Here is an 18764-nt window from a genome sequence, read left to right on the forward strand (position 1 = left end):
GCTACCTACTCCAGTATTCTTGCCTGAAGTATTCCACGGTCAGAGGAGCCTGGCAGGCTATAGTCCATGGGGTTGCAAAGAGTTACACGTAACTGAGCAACTTGCACTTTCAAACAGACCACTTCAATGAAATAGAATTACTACCAAAAATATTTAACATGTTAGATAATGTGGCTATCCAAAAACATTTATTTAGCAATTAGGTAAGACTGAGAAAAAATTGCAATTTTTTCAATCTATTTATTCTGTTTCTTAAAACAAAGAAATAATGTGGAAAATAAAGTAACATGCATTCTGAAAATGATTTATTTCAATCACAGTGAGAAGTAAACAAAAAGGAATAAACATTTCTACTGGGCTTGAAATTACAGAAGTTATTGCAAATGTTGTAATGTTCAATTTTCACAATATTAATGAGGTGATGTTTTAAATGAGAAACTGAACTCGATAGAATTTAGTTTACTTGATAAGAGCTATTATGTAGAAACATAAGAATTATAACAAAATTCTGTGATCACACACACACACACACACACACACACACACAATTTTCTAAGGTAGGAAGAGCTAGAGTAGTCTTGATGGAGCAAAAAGGAATCTAGGATCTGAAAAATGAGACTTCAGTGAAAAGAACCATAGTATTCCTGAAGGAACAAATCTGTTTAATGAGACATTGGTGTAGGTTATATCGTTTAATAATTAATAGATAAAATATTTATTATTGAGACAGTTATATGCTTTACACTTAGTTGAATTTATTTTTTTACAAAGATCTTGTGTTTGGTACAATTTTATAAAAAGGTTATTTTAAGAAAATAAACATATCAGTTAAATATGCTATTTGAGTTTACACTTCTAAATGAAGAGACAGGGCTTGAACTTAGACACTCTGAACACAAAACTTTCATTCTTAGTACATATTATTTATGATACTTTTTCCTCAGTTTCTTAATGAATATGGGCATCATGGATAAACTGAGACACAGCTCAGCACTCACTCTTTCGTGAAGGACTCCTATACTAGGTTTAATATTCAAACATTGTTGAAAAGCTTTCTTTCATTTTCTCAGTCAGTGGCAGAGTAAATAAGATTGTAAAATTTGGCAAAGGTGTTACATCAATACTGCTCTTTCTTTATGGGGCATCCATCATTTTACCATGGAATATGGAAAATTAATTAAGATTTTCTAACACGTATGATATCTGGGAAAATATGACACAAGGGAAACTGTTCACCCTTCTAATGAATGAAGGATGTTCAAATGGAAAACAAAGAGGCAGCAAGGAAAACCGGTAGGAATGTTGCAGATAAGCACAGGTGTGTTAGATGCACCTATAGTAAGGGGCACTATAGAGGAGTGGGTGTGAGTGTAAGAAAACTCAACAGCTTGGTGAGCACACAGTCATGGGGCCACAGTGCATAGGATTGAAATATGGAACTATTTTCTGAGGAAAGGATCATGAAGAGAATTTATAAATGGGAAACCCATGGTTGGTGACATTGAGAAATAAGACAGTGCGAGCCTCGTAGTCTAGGAAAACCCCAACACAATGAGGAGAAACACTCAGGGAGAGGGTTAAAATCCCAGGAGTTGAGAAGGAGGACTCAAAGGCATTATATACAGAATCATGTTTTAACCCTATGACCCAATAGCCATTTTTAGGTTGATACCTTGAAGAAATCTTTTGCCAATTTCCACAATTTCCATTTTTAGGTTCATATCTTGATTAAACATTTTGAAAATTTCCATTCTCACAATTTCCAAGTTCTAATGGTAACTTCATGATATCTTCACATTTTTCACCACATATCTGCAGGATCCTGGAGAAGGCAATGGCAACCCACTCCAGTACCCTTGCCTGGAAAACCCCATGGACAGATGAGCCTGGAAAGCTGCAGTCCATGGGATCGCTGAGGGTGGGACACAACTGAACGACTTCACATTCACTTTTCACTTTCACACATTGGAGAAGGAAATGGCAACCCACTCCAGGCAGTGTTCTTGCCTGGAGAATCCCAGGGACAAGGGAGCCTGGTAGGCTGCCGTCTGTGGGGTCGCACAGAGTCAGACACGACTGAAATGACTTAGCAGCAGCAGCATCTGCATGATCCAGGCACTTTTCTGTGACACGTCTACCTCTTAGTAATGTCTCTCTGATGTGATAACTGGGGAGCCCAGGACATCAAAATCCTGAAAAGGATCCCCATGCACCAAAGCGTTGGAGACTGGATGCATCAGAGAGTTGGCGGCGGGATGCAACATAGGGTTGGCAACTGGATGCATATCTTACTTGTCTCTGATCCGGAGAAATGACATTTGCACTCTTGGGAGAATTCGGGGTCACCTGATCTGTTGAAAAATATAGGCTTGGGTTAGGGTAATGATGTAGTTTTCTTGCGACATTTTGAAAGGGATCTTTAGAATGACCTGACTGGAAAAGTAATATGTTTGCATGTGTTGGGAGGGAAAACATGGCTTAAAGTGCCTCCTACCCATTTTCCCTCCATCAGAGAAGCCCTCCTAGACCCATTTGGGTAGCATTCCTCACCATTAAACACACACAGTATCTCTCTCAGATCAGGAGCTCGAAACACTCTCCTCTGTTCCTTGCGGAAAGATTTTGGCTTCTTCAGAGCCACGGTTTCACTCCTAGGGAAGACAAATTTGATGCTCACAAATGTGATTTTTTCAGCCTCTAACCCACTGGCTTGCTATATGTTCACCCTGTTTATGGGCCTGAATTGTCTTTCCTGGAGACCTTGGGAAAGAAGAGAGTGGATGACTCATCTTGAAGCAAGAAAGAACGTGTTCATGGCTACCTTCCCAGCTACCCTCTGAGTGACCTGGATGGTCTTAAAATGTCAGAAGGGGAGTTTTCTTCCTTCTATAATGAAATCATTAACGCACCACACTCCACCTCCTAGGGATCATATGAAATTATATGAAGCATGGATTCAATAAAACAAAACTTTGGTATCTAAAAACAATAATTTGGTGGGATGGGGGTTCATGTTTGGGAACACATGTAAGAATTAAAGATTTTAAAATTTAAAAAAATAAAGAAAGAAAAAAAATAAAATGGGGAAAAAAATAAAAAATAAAAACAATAATTTGTGGAACATTCCCTGCACAGATATGTGTTTCTAGGAAGGAGTCAGAAAGTGAGGTTGCCGAATCTGGCTCCTGGGTATTTGAGACATACCAGGTATGAGAACAGTCTCTAGAGCCCCAAGATCTTCAAAGACTGCTGTCCAATAGAGAGGCTCTCAGAATACCCTGAGATTTCATAATCACTAGAAATAATTACAAACCCTTGGAGAAAAAGACGTTATGAATAATAAACAAAGTAGTCTGACTTTCATGTGTTTGCAAAGATCTTGATGCTGCCATGTAGGTGCAAATTCAGACACAATGATGTTACCTTCCTGTTCTGGATTCTAAAGTATGTGACCAAGATTGATCAATAGTTTGCTCCAGGGCCAAACTATCCCTTGAGATTCAAATTTGTTTTTGGAAACCTAAGCTGAAAAACATACAAGGACTTTGTCTCTTCTGGGAGCAGAAATTAAAATATGAAGGAGTTGTCTCCAATTCTAGGTGTTTGGTGGGAAAAGAAGACTCAACCTTCACATGACAAGTCAAGCACCTATTAAATATGGGAACCTGAGCTGCATATTGACACACAGTGTGAATTAAATTTATGAAGTCGTCGGAATCTGATACTGTAATGCCTTGTTCTTAATACTGGTACTGACCCAAACTCTGCAAATTCCCACAATCAGCATTCTTTAATATAGAATCCAGTCCATTATCAATGTTTATAAAACAATCTAGCTCTGATGTATGAACAGAAATTTAAAATAAGACTATCCTCCATTTTTCTGCCTTGAGCATTGTCTATCAGATAACTGTAAGGGATTTATTTTATTTTCACAGCATCAATGGACTATCTCTGGTTTCAAACACATACCTTTTCAGGATAACATTCACATCCTAGTGAGAAAAGAGAAAACATGAGTCAAAAAGTAATAAGTCTCCCCACTTCCCAAGCTTATTCACATCCCCATCAGCCATCGATCGTGGGAATAAAAATGGTCTCATGTGAGAGCCAAAAAGTAGAGACAAGAGTGAAGCCAGTCATTTCAGAAGACACATGCGATGTTGTCAGGTTTCCCAAAAGGTAAAAGGCTTTGACTCTTGTAGAAGCGTGAGGGAGACTTCCAGTATCTGGAGATGAGACATATTTATGGGAAAAACGAAAAGCTTGTAAGTTTGGTGACCCATGAGATGATTTGAATAATACAGAGTTCTTCCATTTATTCAACAAAAGTGCACAGTGATGTATCATTATTTGCCAAGCATTAAACCAGGCTTTGGAGAATCAAACATGAATTCATAATCCTAATATTCCTCAAGCTATGTATACTGCACTTGCTGAGAGTACAAGCAAACAAATGTATGATTGTAGGTGGTTTTTTCATCTCTCTCATCTCATTTGATACACTATAAGTGATCTACACTCTCTTAAATCCAGCATACACACAAGTACAGTTGATTTCTAATGCCTTAGTTTTACTCAGCTTTGTCTCTTAAATGCTTGTTAATATATTCGGTTAAACATAAGCCACAAGAATCAGTAACTTAGGATGTCTAATATGTAACTTACTATTCATCAACCAGATTGCCTCCTCTCTTGTACCCCATTTGTATAATGTTGCCAGTATGCATTCAGTCACCGTCCAAAAACTAGAGCCTTTGTCTGCACAGTAGTCTATACTGAATCTGTTTAGTCCATGGCTTAACAGCTTTTAGCCATGTAATCTTCTTAATCATCACATATATTATTAGTTTATTAGTTAGAATAGATATGCACCATTTTATCTGATCTCTTTTTCATGAAGCTTTATTTCCTTCATGTCAAGAGAACTTTCCCTTCCAGTGTAACCAAAAGTTCAGAAGCCTGCAGTGATTGGTTTACATAGAATCAGGTGTCCATAGTAAAATCGTCATTGTGATGTTGCTGGAAAGAAATGAAGGAATGTTACAGGAAGGTTCCGTATTTATTGAAAATAAGTTACTTTTAGTGTGAAGTAGATCATGGTAGGATAGGAAACACTGTAATCACTAGAGCAACCACAGGGGGGAAAATTTTTTTTCAAATACAGTTAGAAAATAGGAAAGCTTCAAATTTTATACCAGGAATATTTGTTTAACACAAAAGAAGCTAGTTAGGAAGAAAGAGAAGAATGGAAACTACAGTAGCCAAATAGAAAGCAAGTAGTGAAGTTTAAATACAGCTATATCAGTATCTGTATTAAAGCTATCATCTTAATACCCCAATTAAAAAGTTAGAGATTGTTGGATGGGATAAGAAGGAAGAATTAGTGATTGTCATTTATAAGACATGTATTAAAAAAAAAAAAAAGAGATGTATTTTAGATTTAAAGATACAAATAGGAAAAAGTAAAAAGAGAAAAACTATAGATCATGCAAGCTCTAATGATTTTAAGTTTTTATATTCTTATTAGAAAAAAATTGACTTTAAAACAATACAAATTATGAACGAATGAGAGGATAATTTTATAATGATAAGAGGTTTAGTACATCAAAAAGATAAACCAATTATATATGTGCATACACCTAACAATAGAGCTTTAAAACTCACCAAGCAAAATTAAAAGGAAAAATGCAGAATTTAACAATAGCAGTTGCAGATTTTAACTCACTCTCAATAATGAGAGAGCAGTTTACATGGAAACCACTCAATTATAGAAGACATGGAGAATACAATCTATCAACTTGACCTGACATCTATATACCATTTCACCGAATGAATGGAGAATATATAATCTTTTCATATGTACATTTTTCTCGACATACAATATCTGAGGCCATAAAGAATTATCAGTGAATTTAAAAGTTTAAAGGAATAAAATATATATTCTGATTACAATTGAATTAAATATGAAATCTACAGCAGAAGTAACATTCAAAAATCACCAAGTATTACTAATGAACAACACATCTTCATATATCTACGTTTTAACAAAAAGAAATTGCATAGGAAATAGGAAAATAAGTTTATCTGAATAAAAACAAACACTAAATCAAAATGAATGGAAAGAAACTAACACTCTTGCATATCTTATTAAAATGCTCTCAAATCAGCGATCTACTAGGAAAGAAACGTTATTAAAAAACAGTGCACACACACACGCACATATCACACATGCACACGCAAAAGTGTACAAACACATGAAGAAAACAAAGCTGAGAGCAGAAATAAATGCATAAGAAAATTTACAAAATACACAAAATCAATGAAACAATGGTTTTGAAAAAAATGAACATAATTGAAAAAAATAACTAAAAGGAGTGTGGAAAAAATGAAAGAGCAAATCTGGAATACAAAAAGGGATTTGCTCTGAGTATTATAGACATTAAAGGTACAATAAGCAATTGTTATAACTAACTTTATGTTTACAAACCAGACAACTTAGGATAGACAAGTTCCTACAAAAATATAGAATAAAGGACTAACAGGTTGCAAAAATCTATATAATCTTAATACAAGTAAAAAAGAAAGAAAAAAATATGTATATTTTAAACTTTTCCAATAAGAAAAACCCAGAGTGAAATGGCGATGCTGGTAAATTATATTGCGTATTTAAAGATAAATAACAGTTCTTCATAAACTGTCTTCAAAAACAGAAAAAAGGTAGAGAATCTCAGCACATTGAGGGAAAAAAAAAAACTTCTTGGAATGTGAAGTGAATTTGACTGTGATAATCTGAATCATGAAAAGGTACTTGATAAATATTTAGCACTGTATCACAGAAAACAAGGGCTTATGGAAAATCACTGAATACAATAAATCTTCTCTAGACAGTGAAGTGTTTGCAATGAGCTTGACGACAATAAAAATAGAGCTTTCCCTTGTTTTTCCTACATTGAATTATTCAGGTATCCTTACAACCTCTGAAATAGATGCAGAGAAGGTATATTGCAGAGTCAAAGCAGCCTCCACAAGGGCATCAGAAGTATCACAGGAACATATTTCTCTCCTGCCTCAGAGGCTGGGGTTCCTTTGCAGTCTTACCTGCAGCAGCTCCATTGTTGATCCCTGCAAACGGCGCTCCACATCTGAGATGTGACTGCTCACCAACAGCTTCTCTTGGACCAGATCATTCTCAGATTCTTCCAGCTCTTTGAGAATAACTCCCAACTCATCCTTCAGTTTTCTCAGTTCCTTCGCCTCCTCACTGTCCAGGATTTCTCTTAGTTTTGTAAACTCTCCCTGGACACTTGCTATCTCAGTTTCTATTTGAGACTTAGGGAATGAGAAAAAGACAGAGAGAGGTACTTGGACCAGTGGCCTGGGACTGGGAGCCAGAACAATAACTATTCTGTTTGGGAAGTTCCCACAAGGAGTGAAAGTCTCTCAGTCATGACTGACTCTTTGCAACCCCATGGACTGTATAGTCCGTGGAATTCTCTAGGCCAGAATACTGGAATTGATAGCCTTTCCCTTCTCCAGGGGATCTTCCCAACCTAGGGATTGAACCCAGGTCTCCCGCATTGCAGGTGGATTCTTTACCAGCTGAGCTATAAGGGAAACCCAGGAATACTGGAGTGGGTAGCCTGTCCCTTCTCCAGGGGACCTTCCCAACCTGGAATTGAAACGGGGTCTCCTGCATTGCAGGCAGATTCTCCACCAGTTGAACTATCAGGGAAGCCCGTGAGGAAGTAAAATAGAAAGAAGAAAGCAATACCTGGGGTAGCTGACTTTTTTAATATACTTTCCTCTACACCATATTTCAAAATAATGGTCCCAATTCTGCACTGTTGAGGACAACTCAGAGCCAAATGGGATCTCTGGGTGTGGGCAGCCTTCACACATCTGTCCAGGACGCTCATGCCTCCCTCCATTACTCCTGACCCCCTCCCACCGCCCTCTCCCCAAAAGTAGAACACTGAGGACAGAACCAGGAGCCATTGTCAGATATCTCCCTGAGGAGACTAATAAACATGCTAAGAATGGAATATAAACTTCCCTAGCCATCCTCATCAGAGAGACCCTCTCTATAGAAACTCCCCCTCCAGTATTTGTGTTTATTTGTGATATCGTCACTTTTTAATACCCCACCCATTACGGGAAGGCTGAAGAAAGGATGAGCCAAATGACTGAACTGTCATGGTACAAAGGAAAAGGCAGCTCCTTGTGACCAGCCCAAGGTCCTGCATGGATACCTGTCTAACTTCCTCACGAAGCATCTCCTCATACCTTCCAAGTAGACATCTCTTCTCTGACTTTAATTTCCAACTCCTCAGCTTCCTGTTTTTTCCCCTTCAGCCTCTGCAGACATGATTGGAGCATTTTCTGTGAGAAAAGAATCACACCATTGTCAAGATAGGGGCTTTCTCAGCATCACTATAGTGGAAAAATAAGGCTGATTTTCAAAGAGAATAGACTTTACAGAAAATGTGAAAGTGACTAGAATCTGTGACTTGGAAGAAGACCTTGATGTTGAATGTGTTCTTTGAGACTCAAGATATAGGAGTCACTGCCCCCTCACCAAGAGAAGACTGGATCTCTTTGTTATGGAAGATACTTGATTCTGTAAAGAAGAAAAACTTGCACCTCATTTCACCCAGCGTCCTAGTTACCGATCATGTTCAAAAGAGTAATGAGAGCTTCTCTCGGTCCCAGATGTCCATGCACTAGCACAAGGTCCATGAATGTCTACTTCTGCCTAAGAGTCCATTTGTTTGCTTATACTTGGGTGGAATGTACAGAAATTTTCCTCACATGTCAGAAGGTAGGCATACGAAGAAAAGAGATCACAGGCCTCAAGTCCCTGGTAGCCAGGTAATTAAAGCCCAATGCAAACTAGAGATTTCCCTCGAGTACCATTTCCTGCTCTGTTTTTTTCTGTATTCTGGTCTCTTACCTGGTACTGTGGTGCAATCTCCTCCATGAGGAAGGTGTTGTGACCTCGGTGCTCCTGAGATCGCTCGCAAAGCCAACAAATGATCTTCCCATCTTGCTCACAGAAGAGGTGGAGCTTCTCTCCATGGTGAGCACAGAGATTTCTCTCTTGCTCCACCTCTGGGCTCACCTTAACCTCTCGGAGCCTCTGCACTATATTGGCCACATGCCTGTTAGGCCGCAGGTTCCCAGGCTCAAAACTAACTCTGCAGACAGGGCAGCTTTTCTTCCCCTCTTGGCCAACTATGGATTCCTCGTTGTTTGCAGTGATACAGGCTTGACAGAAGGTGTGGCCACAGTCAAGGCTCAGGGGTTCCGTCAGAAGCTCCAGGCAAATGGGGCAGGTCACTTCCTCTTGTATGTTCATCAGGATTCCTGAAGCCATGGCAGTGGCTCACCTGCTCCTCACTGTCTAGATTTCTGACAGTTCTCTCGTTCACAGATCCTTGAATGATTGGAAAGGTGACAAGTGTAGAGTAAGACAAGTAGAAGCAAAATGACACTAGTTATCCAGAAATCAAGGGTGACCCAAGAACAAATATGGAAGGAGAAAAAATAAAATAAATGGATAAGAAATAAAAAAAAGGAGCTTCTTGACCTGGTAAAATGATTCTTTTTATAATAATTCTAAACATTTTGTTTCCAGCAAATGTCACATGACAAATTTCATCTCTCCTTATCTACGCATTGATATGTCTAGGAGTGGGATTATAGGATTATACAGTAACTCTATTTTATTTGTTTTATAAAACCTCCATAATTTTTTTCATAGTGGCTGCAAAAATTTACATTCCCACCAAGAGTCTAGAAGGATTCCTTTTCCTCTACACCCTCTCCAGCATTTACTATGGTAGCCTTTAAAATGATGGCCATTCTGACTGGAGTATGACTCTCTCATACTTCAGGTCACTCTCTCTTTACATGTTCTTTTATCACATAGACCCTTCTGATGACTGATTACACTGTAACTCTTATTACCATCTGTTGAATACTTACAATGATTTCCCTTATTATCATGCCATAATATATGACAATAGGCTTGTGTAGACAGTAAAAAAAATTCCTTTTCAGATGTGAAAATAAAGATAGTGACCTACAGAAATCATATATCATTAATACACAGAATGGGAATTCAGGGTCCTCCTTGAGAGTTCTCCTAACCCATTGAGTTAGTCAAAGACAAACAGGTGACTTCATGGACCCAATTAAACCAAGGCACTGAGGGTGTAGAAGTAAGGAGACCTAGACCAGCGAAGAGGTCTTGGGGAGTCTCAAGTGTGTAAATATTGATTTCATTTTGGTCCAGAAATGTGCCAACCAAGGACATTGATAGGAGATTAATAACATGAAAGTATGAGGATGGTGAGGAGTGAGATGGTGCAAATAGATTCATCGGATCACATGAGTCAGATACACAAAAAAATAGAAACACAGAAGAAATTAATGTTGCTTTGAGAAAAATATTCTCAAAATATTAGGCAAGATCATTCAACTAATTATCGTTGACAAAACATTGTGTATTGTCAACTGGACTAATGTCCATACATAGAAAATGGAAAAAGGATTTAATCTACAAGAATGGGCTTACTATTCACTTGGAAAGTGACAGCAGATTAATATTCAGTTATATATACATATCCCAGGCTTCCCTAGTGTCTCAGATAGTTAAGAATCTATGATCAATGTAGTAGACCCAGTTTCGATCCTTGGGTTGGGAAGATCCGCTGGAGAAGAGAATGGCAGCCCACTCCAGTATTCTTGCCTGAAGAATTCCATGGTCAGAGAAGCTAGGCAGGTTACAGTTCAGGGGATGCAAAGAGTCAGACACAACTGAGCAACTAACTCTTGTGTGTATATATATATTTATATAAAGAGATAGAGAAAATATTACTAGACAGACATATGTGTTGTTCAGAAATCAAAGACTGGGGGGAAACATGGAATTATCCAAAACTTCCAACTTAAAAACTTAGCGATTGAACTGAAAACTGAAGAAGATGAAGGAGACATTAAAAGAGAAAGAGAAAAAGTGTGTATTAGGTGAAGGAAATGATCTGTTTCTGCAAGATATATCCTCTTGTATGAGTTCTATGGGAAAGACTAGTGATCTCTTCAAGAAAATTAGAGATACCAAGGGAACATTACATGCAAAGACGAGCTCGATAAAGAACAGAAATGGTATGGACCTAACAGAAGCAGAAGATATTAAGAAGAGATGGCAAGAATACACAGAAGAAGTGTACAAAAAGGATCTTCACGACCCAGATAATCACGATGGTGTGATTACTCATCTAGAGCCAGACATCCTGGAATGTGAAGTCAGTGGGCCTTAGAAAGCATCACTATGAACAAAGCTAGAAGACATGATGGAATTCCAGTAGAGCTATTTGAAATCCTGAAAGATGATGCTGTGAAAATGCTGCACTCAATATGCCAGCAAGTTTGGAAAACTCAGCAGTGGCCACAGGACTGGAAAAGGTCAGTTTTCTTTCCAATCCCAAAGAAAGGCAATGCCAAAGAATGCTCAAACTACTGCACAATTGTACTCATCTCGCATGCTAGCAAAGTAATGCTCAAAATTCTCCAAGCCAGGCTTCAGCAATACATGAACAGTGAACTTCCTGATCTTTAAGCTGGTTTTAGAAAAGGCAGAGGTACCAGAGATCAAAATGTCAACATCCGCTGGATCATGGAAAAAGTGAGAGACTTCCAGAAAAACATCTATTTCTGCTTTATTGACTATGCCACAGCTTTTGAGTGCATGGATCACAATAAACTGTGGAAAATTCTGAAAGAGATGGGAACACCAGACCACCTGACCTGCCTCTTGAGAAACCTGTACTCAGGCCAGGAAGCAACAGTTAGAACTGGACATGGAACAACAGACTGGTTCCAAATAGGAAAAGGAGTACGTCAAGGCTGTATATTGTCAGCATGCTTATTTAACTTATATGCAGAGTACATCATGAGAAACTCTGGACTGGAAGAAACACAAGCTGGAATCAAGATTGCTGGGAGAAATATCAATGACCTCAGATCTGCAGATGACACCACTCTTATGGCAGAAAGTAAGGAGGAACTAAAGAGCCCCTTGATGAAAGTAAAAGGGAAGAGTGAAAAAGTTGGCTTAAAGCTCAACATTCAGAGAACGAAGATCACTGCATCCAGTCCCATCACTTCATGGGAATAGATGAGAAACAGTGGAAACAGTGTCAGAATTTATTCTTTTGGGCTCCAAAATCACTGCAGATGGTGACTGCAGCCATGAAATTAAAAGACGCTTAGTCCTTGGAAGAAAAGTTATGACCAATCTAGATAGCATATTCAAAAGCAGAGACGTTACTTTGCCGACTAAGGTACAACTAGTCAAGGCTATGGTTTTTCCAGTAATCATGTATGGATGTGAGAGTTGGACTGTGAAGAAGGCTGAGCGCCGAAGAACTGATGCTTTTGAACTGTGGTGTTGGAGAAGACTCTTGAGAGTCCCTTGGACTGCAAGGAGATCCAACCAGTCCATTCTGAAGGAGATCAAACCTGGGATTTCTTTGGAAGGAATGATGCTAATGCTGAAACTCCAGTACTTTGGCCATCTCATGTGAAGAATTTCTCATTGGAAAAGACTCTGATGCTGGGAGGGATTGGGGGCAGAAGGAGAATGGGGCGACCGAGGATGAGATGGCTGGATGGCATCACTGACCAGGTGGACGTGAGTCCGAGTGAACTCCGGGAGATGGTGATGGACAGGGAGGCGTGGCGTGCTGAGATTCATGGGATCGCAGAGTCGGACACGACTGAGCGACTGAACTGAACTGAATTGAACGTGGCTGTATACAGAGACTGCTACTCTTGTATTACAAGAAGCTGCAGTGACATTAAATATCACACTTCCCAAATTATGTAACATTTGGGGACCCATTTCTGAGAGTCAGGAGAAGCTATCAATGATTTCCCATCAGAGAAGAGCAAGGGCATGACAAGCTGTGCCTTGGGGTGTGAGATGTTGAATGGACCCAGTGTGGAATTGGGAAGATCAGGTCAGATGCAGGCACAGCTGCTCAGGGGAGAGATGGTGATAGCTTGAGGGACAAGATGATGAAGGAAATTCTGGGCAGCAAGTGAGAGTGAGAGATGAGAGGAAGTAAAAGGACAGAACTGGGAGTTGAATTAGATATGTGGGAAAAAGCATTAATATCAGTCCTGGATATTTTCCTCCTGTAAAGATCATATTGCCCTTTTTTTTCTAAGGTTTTTTTTTGTTGTTATTGTTGCTGTTTTTGTTGCATGTGCTTTGTGTTTCTGGCAAACCTATTAGATTAGAACAGTGGAAAGTCAGCAGCCTTTCATGACCACATTGTTGACAGCAAGACTAGCCTAATGTATGAAATGCATTTGGGCTAGAAAGACTTTGCATGGAATTTAAATGATGATTGGTGAAGATACATCTCATTTTTCACAAGGGAATTGTGAGTCTTCTGTCAAATATGTCTGTTCTAGGTCCCTAGAAGTTGTGCTCATGGTCATTTACAAAGAGTTCCGATCTTTACAGAACTAAACTTATCTCACCTGTGGTTGGTTCACATACATTCATCTAGTATGGTTCCTTACAAAGCTGAGATGACAGGGATAATGTCCCTCCTGTAAGGAACATCTCTAAGAGCTCAACGAAAGCAGCTATGCCCAAAGCTATGTCTCCTGTAACTCCCAGCTAAGCTTAGCCCACCTGGCAGTTTATATCTCATGAGGTTGTATGGGTAGGATTGGTGATTGAGATTAGAAACCACTGCTTGTGGTCAGTTGGTGGGGGTGTCGCAGAGTGGTAACCCAGTGATGCTCATTCCTCAGCCTGACTCACTATGGCCCTGTGGACATAGTCTAAACTCAGAGGGTCTATCAGAGGTTCCAGGCACAGGGGACTATGAAGCAACAAACAAGAAAGGGAAGCTCTCAAATGATATTCCTGTCTAAATGGTTGCTAAAGTTTGATGACAAAGGAAAGATCTCCAGTGTGAGACAGCTAATGAGTGTCTGGTCACTCTGAACAAGGGGATGAAAGCTATACAGCCAGCACAGAGTTAAGTTGAGAGTTACTGAAACTCTCCAGCTGTGCCATGTTCATCCTACATGACAGATCCTGATAAAGATGAGGCTGAATCAAAAAGTCTACAAACTATAAATGCTGGAGAGGGTGTGGAGAAAAGGGAACCCTCTTACATGGTTGGTGGCAATGCAAACTTGTATAACCACTATGGATAACAGTGTGGAGATTCCTTAAAAAACTGGAAATAGAACTGCCATACGACCCAGCAATCCCACTGCTGGGCATACACATCAGAGAAACCAGAATTGAAAGAAACAAATGTAGCCCAGATTTCATTGCAGCACTGTTTACTATAGCTAGGACATGGAAGCAACCTAGAAGTCCATTGGCAGATGAATGGAAAAGGAAGTTGTGATACAATTACAAAATGGAATATTACTCAGGTATAAAAAACAATGCATTTCAGTCGGTTCTAATGAGGTGGAGGAAACTGGAGCCTAATCTACAGAGTAAAGTAAGTCTGAAAGAGAAACACCGATACAGTATATTAAGACATGTATATAGAATTTAGAAAGACAGTAACGACTCTATACATAAGACAGACATCCCTCTGGATGGGGTGGGGAGGCTGGTGGGAGTGGGGTTCGAAAGGGGGGAACACATGTGCATCCGTGGCTGATTTATATTGATGTATGGCAAAATACACCAAAAAATTGTAAAATAATCAGCCTCCACTGATTTTATATATATATATATATTATATATATATATATATATAGATATATATATATAAAGATGAGGCTGAAAGTGAACCAGAAATATAATCCAGCTAATGTTACAGATACTGAAAATATGCACTTTGCCCCTGGCTGCAAAGATCAAGTACCCCAGATCACTCTCTGATGAATAAAATCAGAGGTCAACATGATTCAAATCTATGACTAAAACTATTATTCAAATCTGGTGAGGGGCCTCCAGTTATATCTCAGTGCATTCAAGATCCAACCAATGCTTAGCTGCATCAGAAACCTATCGAGAAGGGAGGATCAGAACATGCATTCAGACATGGGGAGGCAGATTTACTTTCTCTGCAGAGATAAGAGCTAACGTCAAAGCAGTGATCACCACAGACACAGAAGAAACTAGTGCTCACATATGAAGTATGATACCCCACCACTACCTAAACAGAGACCCAATGTCTCCCCGATAAGCAGGAAGACAGATGTGGGAACATGAGTCACCTCTGCCTGATAAAAACTTCAGGTGATTGCACCTTGCAGGTTGGTCATCTGACATTTGGGCTCAGGAGAATACAAACTCACAGTATCTCAGAGGTACCAACTACAGATCAACAAAAAAGGACATAAAACTACAATAATTATGTAAAAGTCCAAACAGAAAATTTATAAGCAGAACTTTCTTCTGTGACTGCAGCAAAGCTGTTTCTCTTAATGGGAGAGAGCCACAAGTTCCTGATGTTGCATGAGAAACCATCATTTTTGAGAATCAAATTGGAAAGTGAAATTGTGCTTTGTTTTATGTGCCAGGCAGTTTTCTACTATTATATAGTGTAAACTACTGACAACACTTGCAAAATAAAACCTGAAGCAGTAAAGTAACAAATCTATTTGAAAATCAGGTAGTAATTACCATGACAGGTTCACTGCGAATTCAGAAGCTGTTTCTACCATCTTCTGTGGCTGAGAGGGTGACAAGGAATGTGTAGGAGGAGTGATAACGTCCAAAGAAGATTTGGTCAACAGAGAAGAGGTCATGGTGAGAAAAAAGATTTGACTTCTGTTTCTGTGCCTCGAGTAGAGTGGGTACAGCTGTACCCTTATAAGAAAGAGGAAGGTAGATAAACACGTGGTTCCTCTAACTTAACTTCCCTCATAAGTCTCATGACGTGGTATAAGAATACTTCTCTAACATCTTTTGCTATCCTTAGTAACAATCAAGTAACAAGTCTTTAAAACTTAAAGTTAGATGACCCAGAGAGATGGTATGGGGAGGGAGGTGGGAGGGGTGTTCAGGGCTGGGAACACGTGTACACTGGAGGCGGATTCATGTTGATGTATGGCAAAACCAATACAGTATTGTAAAGTAAAATAAAGTTTAAAAAAAAATGTTAGATGTCACTGTTACTAGAAATTGATGTTTCCAGGTGGCACTTCTGGAAGTTTTTCCCAAGTGCTCTCCTTGCCCCAATCTCTCAGCTGAGCGGCTTCTGGGTGGCACATCCCACTGAAGGAGAGTCATGAACGGTTAGGGAATGTAAAGAAGCGCAGCATTTCCCCTTGTCTGGACCAGAGAATTAATGAGAGGCTGCAGAACCCGCCAGATGTCACAGCATCTGATTTCTGAGCACAGGAAACCTAGGGAATGAGAAATGATCTATATGGCCATGCAGAAATACTGCATTTCTACACTGATAGAAATGAAAATATCAGGACTGGAAGATCCTTCAGCCTTTGACCTGTTATTGAGGAAGGGGACTTTTTAACTCAAGACCAAAGATTCTGGCTGTTCTCAGTATGTTCGATTCGTTCTGTCACACGAGTGTATGCTCCTCGGTTCTTTGTCTCATCACAACAGAGATTTGGAGTGACGGACATTGAAGCCCCCCCCCGCTTGTCACAGGTCTCAGGTCTTGGATAGACCATGTTATAGCTCTCAGGTCTCGAATGGACCATGTTATAGGTGTTAGACAAATCAGTGTTACAGCTCTATTTTATTTAGAAGACAGCAGGAAAATCCATCTTCGAGGCCTGACGCCACGTGGATCCAAAGACAGGAGGAGAAGACCACCCCATCGCACGGGAGAGAGAGAGAGAGCTAGCAGGCTTTGGCTACTCGATTTACATGTTTCTCTCTCCCTGGGCCTGTTCTCTGTAAATTGGACCAGCCAGGAGTGTTGTTTGTTTCACCTGAGTTCCTCACTCCGGTCCTTGGACCTTCTTTTGTTCTGTATTCGCGGGCTTTTCCCTTCCTTGTCTTTTAGCCAGCGCCATTTTGGACTCCTTTTCCCTATTCTACCTACCTGACAGTACTTAACACTACTTCTTGCCTGGAGAATCCCATGGACAGAAGAGCCTGGAAGGCTACAGTCCATGGGGTCACAGAGAGTCGGACACGACTGACTGACTAACACACAACACACAACAGTACTTACAGAGTTCAAAATGTCTGTGGGTAGATTCAGCCTACAGAAATAAACAGTCCCTCCAAGGAACAAAGCCTTTCTTTTCTTCAAGCCACCCTTCTCTTAACACTTCCTCTCCCCAAGACTGATCTTCTGTCAGCAGTCTAATCAGGAAGCCTGCAAGCTGCACCTTTCCTCCATTTAGAACAGCTTGCAAACAACAAATAAAACTCACCTAAGCAGATTCCGTTTTTCTCTTGTGTATCTTTCAAATTCTGCCCTCCACAAACCACTCAGTTATCCTCAGATATGAATGGAGAAATTGTCGTTCCTTGGAGAAGAGTAAACACATCTCTTTGGACAGGATTCACTCCCCTCACCAGGGGCTTGAAGGAAACTGAAAGTTAAATTCTAGTGGGTGGAGTCTGGCCACGAAAGGACGAGAGAAACTATAAGGCCAGAAAGAGGCAGCCAGATAGGGCCTCTGGAAATTAAGGAGGCTTTTGTGCCTGTGCTTGGTGAGTCAGTGAGTGCTTTTTATTCCTATTGAGAGGGTAACAGGCAAGAAGGCCAGGGGTCTCCAAAGGGAGGAAATACCCTGCAACTGTCAGACATTTTTATCTCTCTTAAGCGGCTGGAGGAAACAAACTAGGGATATTTTTTCCTTATCTATACAAATTTAAAAGAAAATTTCTCTTAAAATTCTGTGTTGCCATAGTGACACCTGGTTTCACCGGAAGTTAACCAATGCCTTTTTCTTATGGAAATGTTTATCTTAAGCTATGCTAATGTCCTATGCATTTACCCCAAACTCTGTCTTCAACTCGGTTCCACCTTTTGGCTCAGAACCTTCTTGCTAAACCAGTACGTTATACTCAGATATTGTTCCTCTGACCTATGTAAATGAAAGTATTTGTATGGTGATCTGCCCTTCTTCAACATTCAAGTTAATCATTTTATGGCCCAAGGTGAATCATTTGGTGCCAAGATTATTCCAAAATGCATCTTATGGGTGAGGGGCCTGGTGCCATTCTGAGTTTGAAGACATTCCTTTCTTTCATTAACAGACTGCTGGTGACTGTATAACATCCAGCTGAAGACTAGCAGCGGGGTACTCTTTCTGCCCCCTTCTGATACCTATGTCAGAAGCTTTCTCTATCTCCTTTATACTTTAATAAAACTTTATTACACAAAAGCTCTGAGGGATCAAGCCTCGTCTCTGGCCCTGCATTGAAATCTTCTCCGGGGGCCAAGAATCCCGGTGTCGTGATTCAACAGCAGCCTTTCATCTTGGGGGCTTGTCCGGGATTCTTCAGGACAAGGTAAGGATGCTTGGAGCTCTAGCTCTTTGTTCTCTTAGCGAACACGTTTTCTGCTGTGCTTTACTAACTCTACGGTGTGCTTGTGTGAATGAATGTCATGCGCTGCGTGAAGCAAGTAAGGAGCCTTGCTCTGCGGTTTCACGGTGATCTCATATGACTTATGGCAGAAACCTGTCGGGGGTTTCTACCGACCTGCCAATGCAAAGAGGCACCCAGTGAATCCTTTGGGAACCGACTAGAAATGGGCAAAGCGTGTGGACCGAACTCTCCT

General features: G+C 40.0%; 1 protein-coding gene across 1 annotated transcript; it reads right to left on the minus strand.

The window, feature by feature from the left end:
• Window positions 1–748: 748 nt before the first annotated feature.
• Window positions 749–17534, minus strand: LOC138093087 (tripartite motif-containing protein 5-like). The gene is made up of 7 exons (XM_068989182.1): window positions 17407–17534; window positions 8954–9436; window positions 8287–8382; window positions 7102–7332; window positions 3973–3995; window positions 2551–2651; window positions 749–2351 (listed from the first exon to the last, which is right to left on the minus strand). Exons 2-7 carry the CDS (start codon window positions 9374–9376, stop codon window positions 2185–2187), a joined length of 1041 nt encoding a protein of 346 aa, XP_068845283.1. The 5' UTR covers window positions 9377–9436; window positions 17407–17534; the 3' UTR covers window positions 749–2184.
• Between the last annotated feature and the right edge of the window lie 1230 nt (window positions 17535–18764).

The sequence above is a fragment of the Capricornis sumatraensis genome, chromosome 16 (assembly GCF_032405125.1).
Source record: "Capricornis sumatraensis isolate serow.1 chromosome 16, serow.2, whole genome shotgun sequence".
Taxonomy (NCBI): Eukaryota; Metazoa; Chordata; class Mammalia; order Artiodactyla; family Bovidae; genus Capricornis; species Capricornis sumatraensis.

Bases quoted from the DNA above. Each gene is read 5' to 3' on its own strand.
- LOC138093087 (XM_068989182.1), bottom strand. From the start codon at position 9,376: ATGGCTTCAGGAATCCTGATGAACATACAAGAGGAAGTGACCTGCCCC. The intron at 8,383-8,953 runs GTAAGAGACCAG...CTTTTCTCACAG, and splicing joins AGATTGCACCACAGTACCAG to AAAATGCTCCAATCATGTCT. The intron at 2,352-2,550 runs GTGAGGAATGCT...ATTTTTCAACAG, and splicing joins GATACTGTGTGTGTTTAATG to ATCAGGTGACCCCGAATTCT.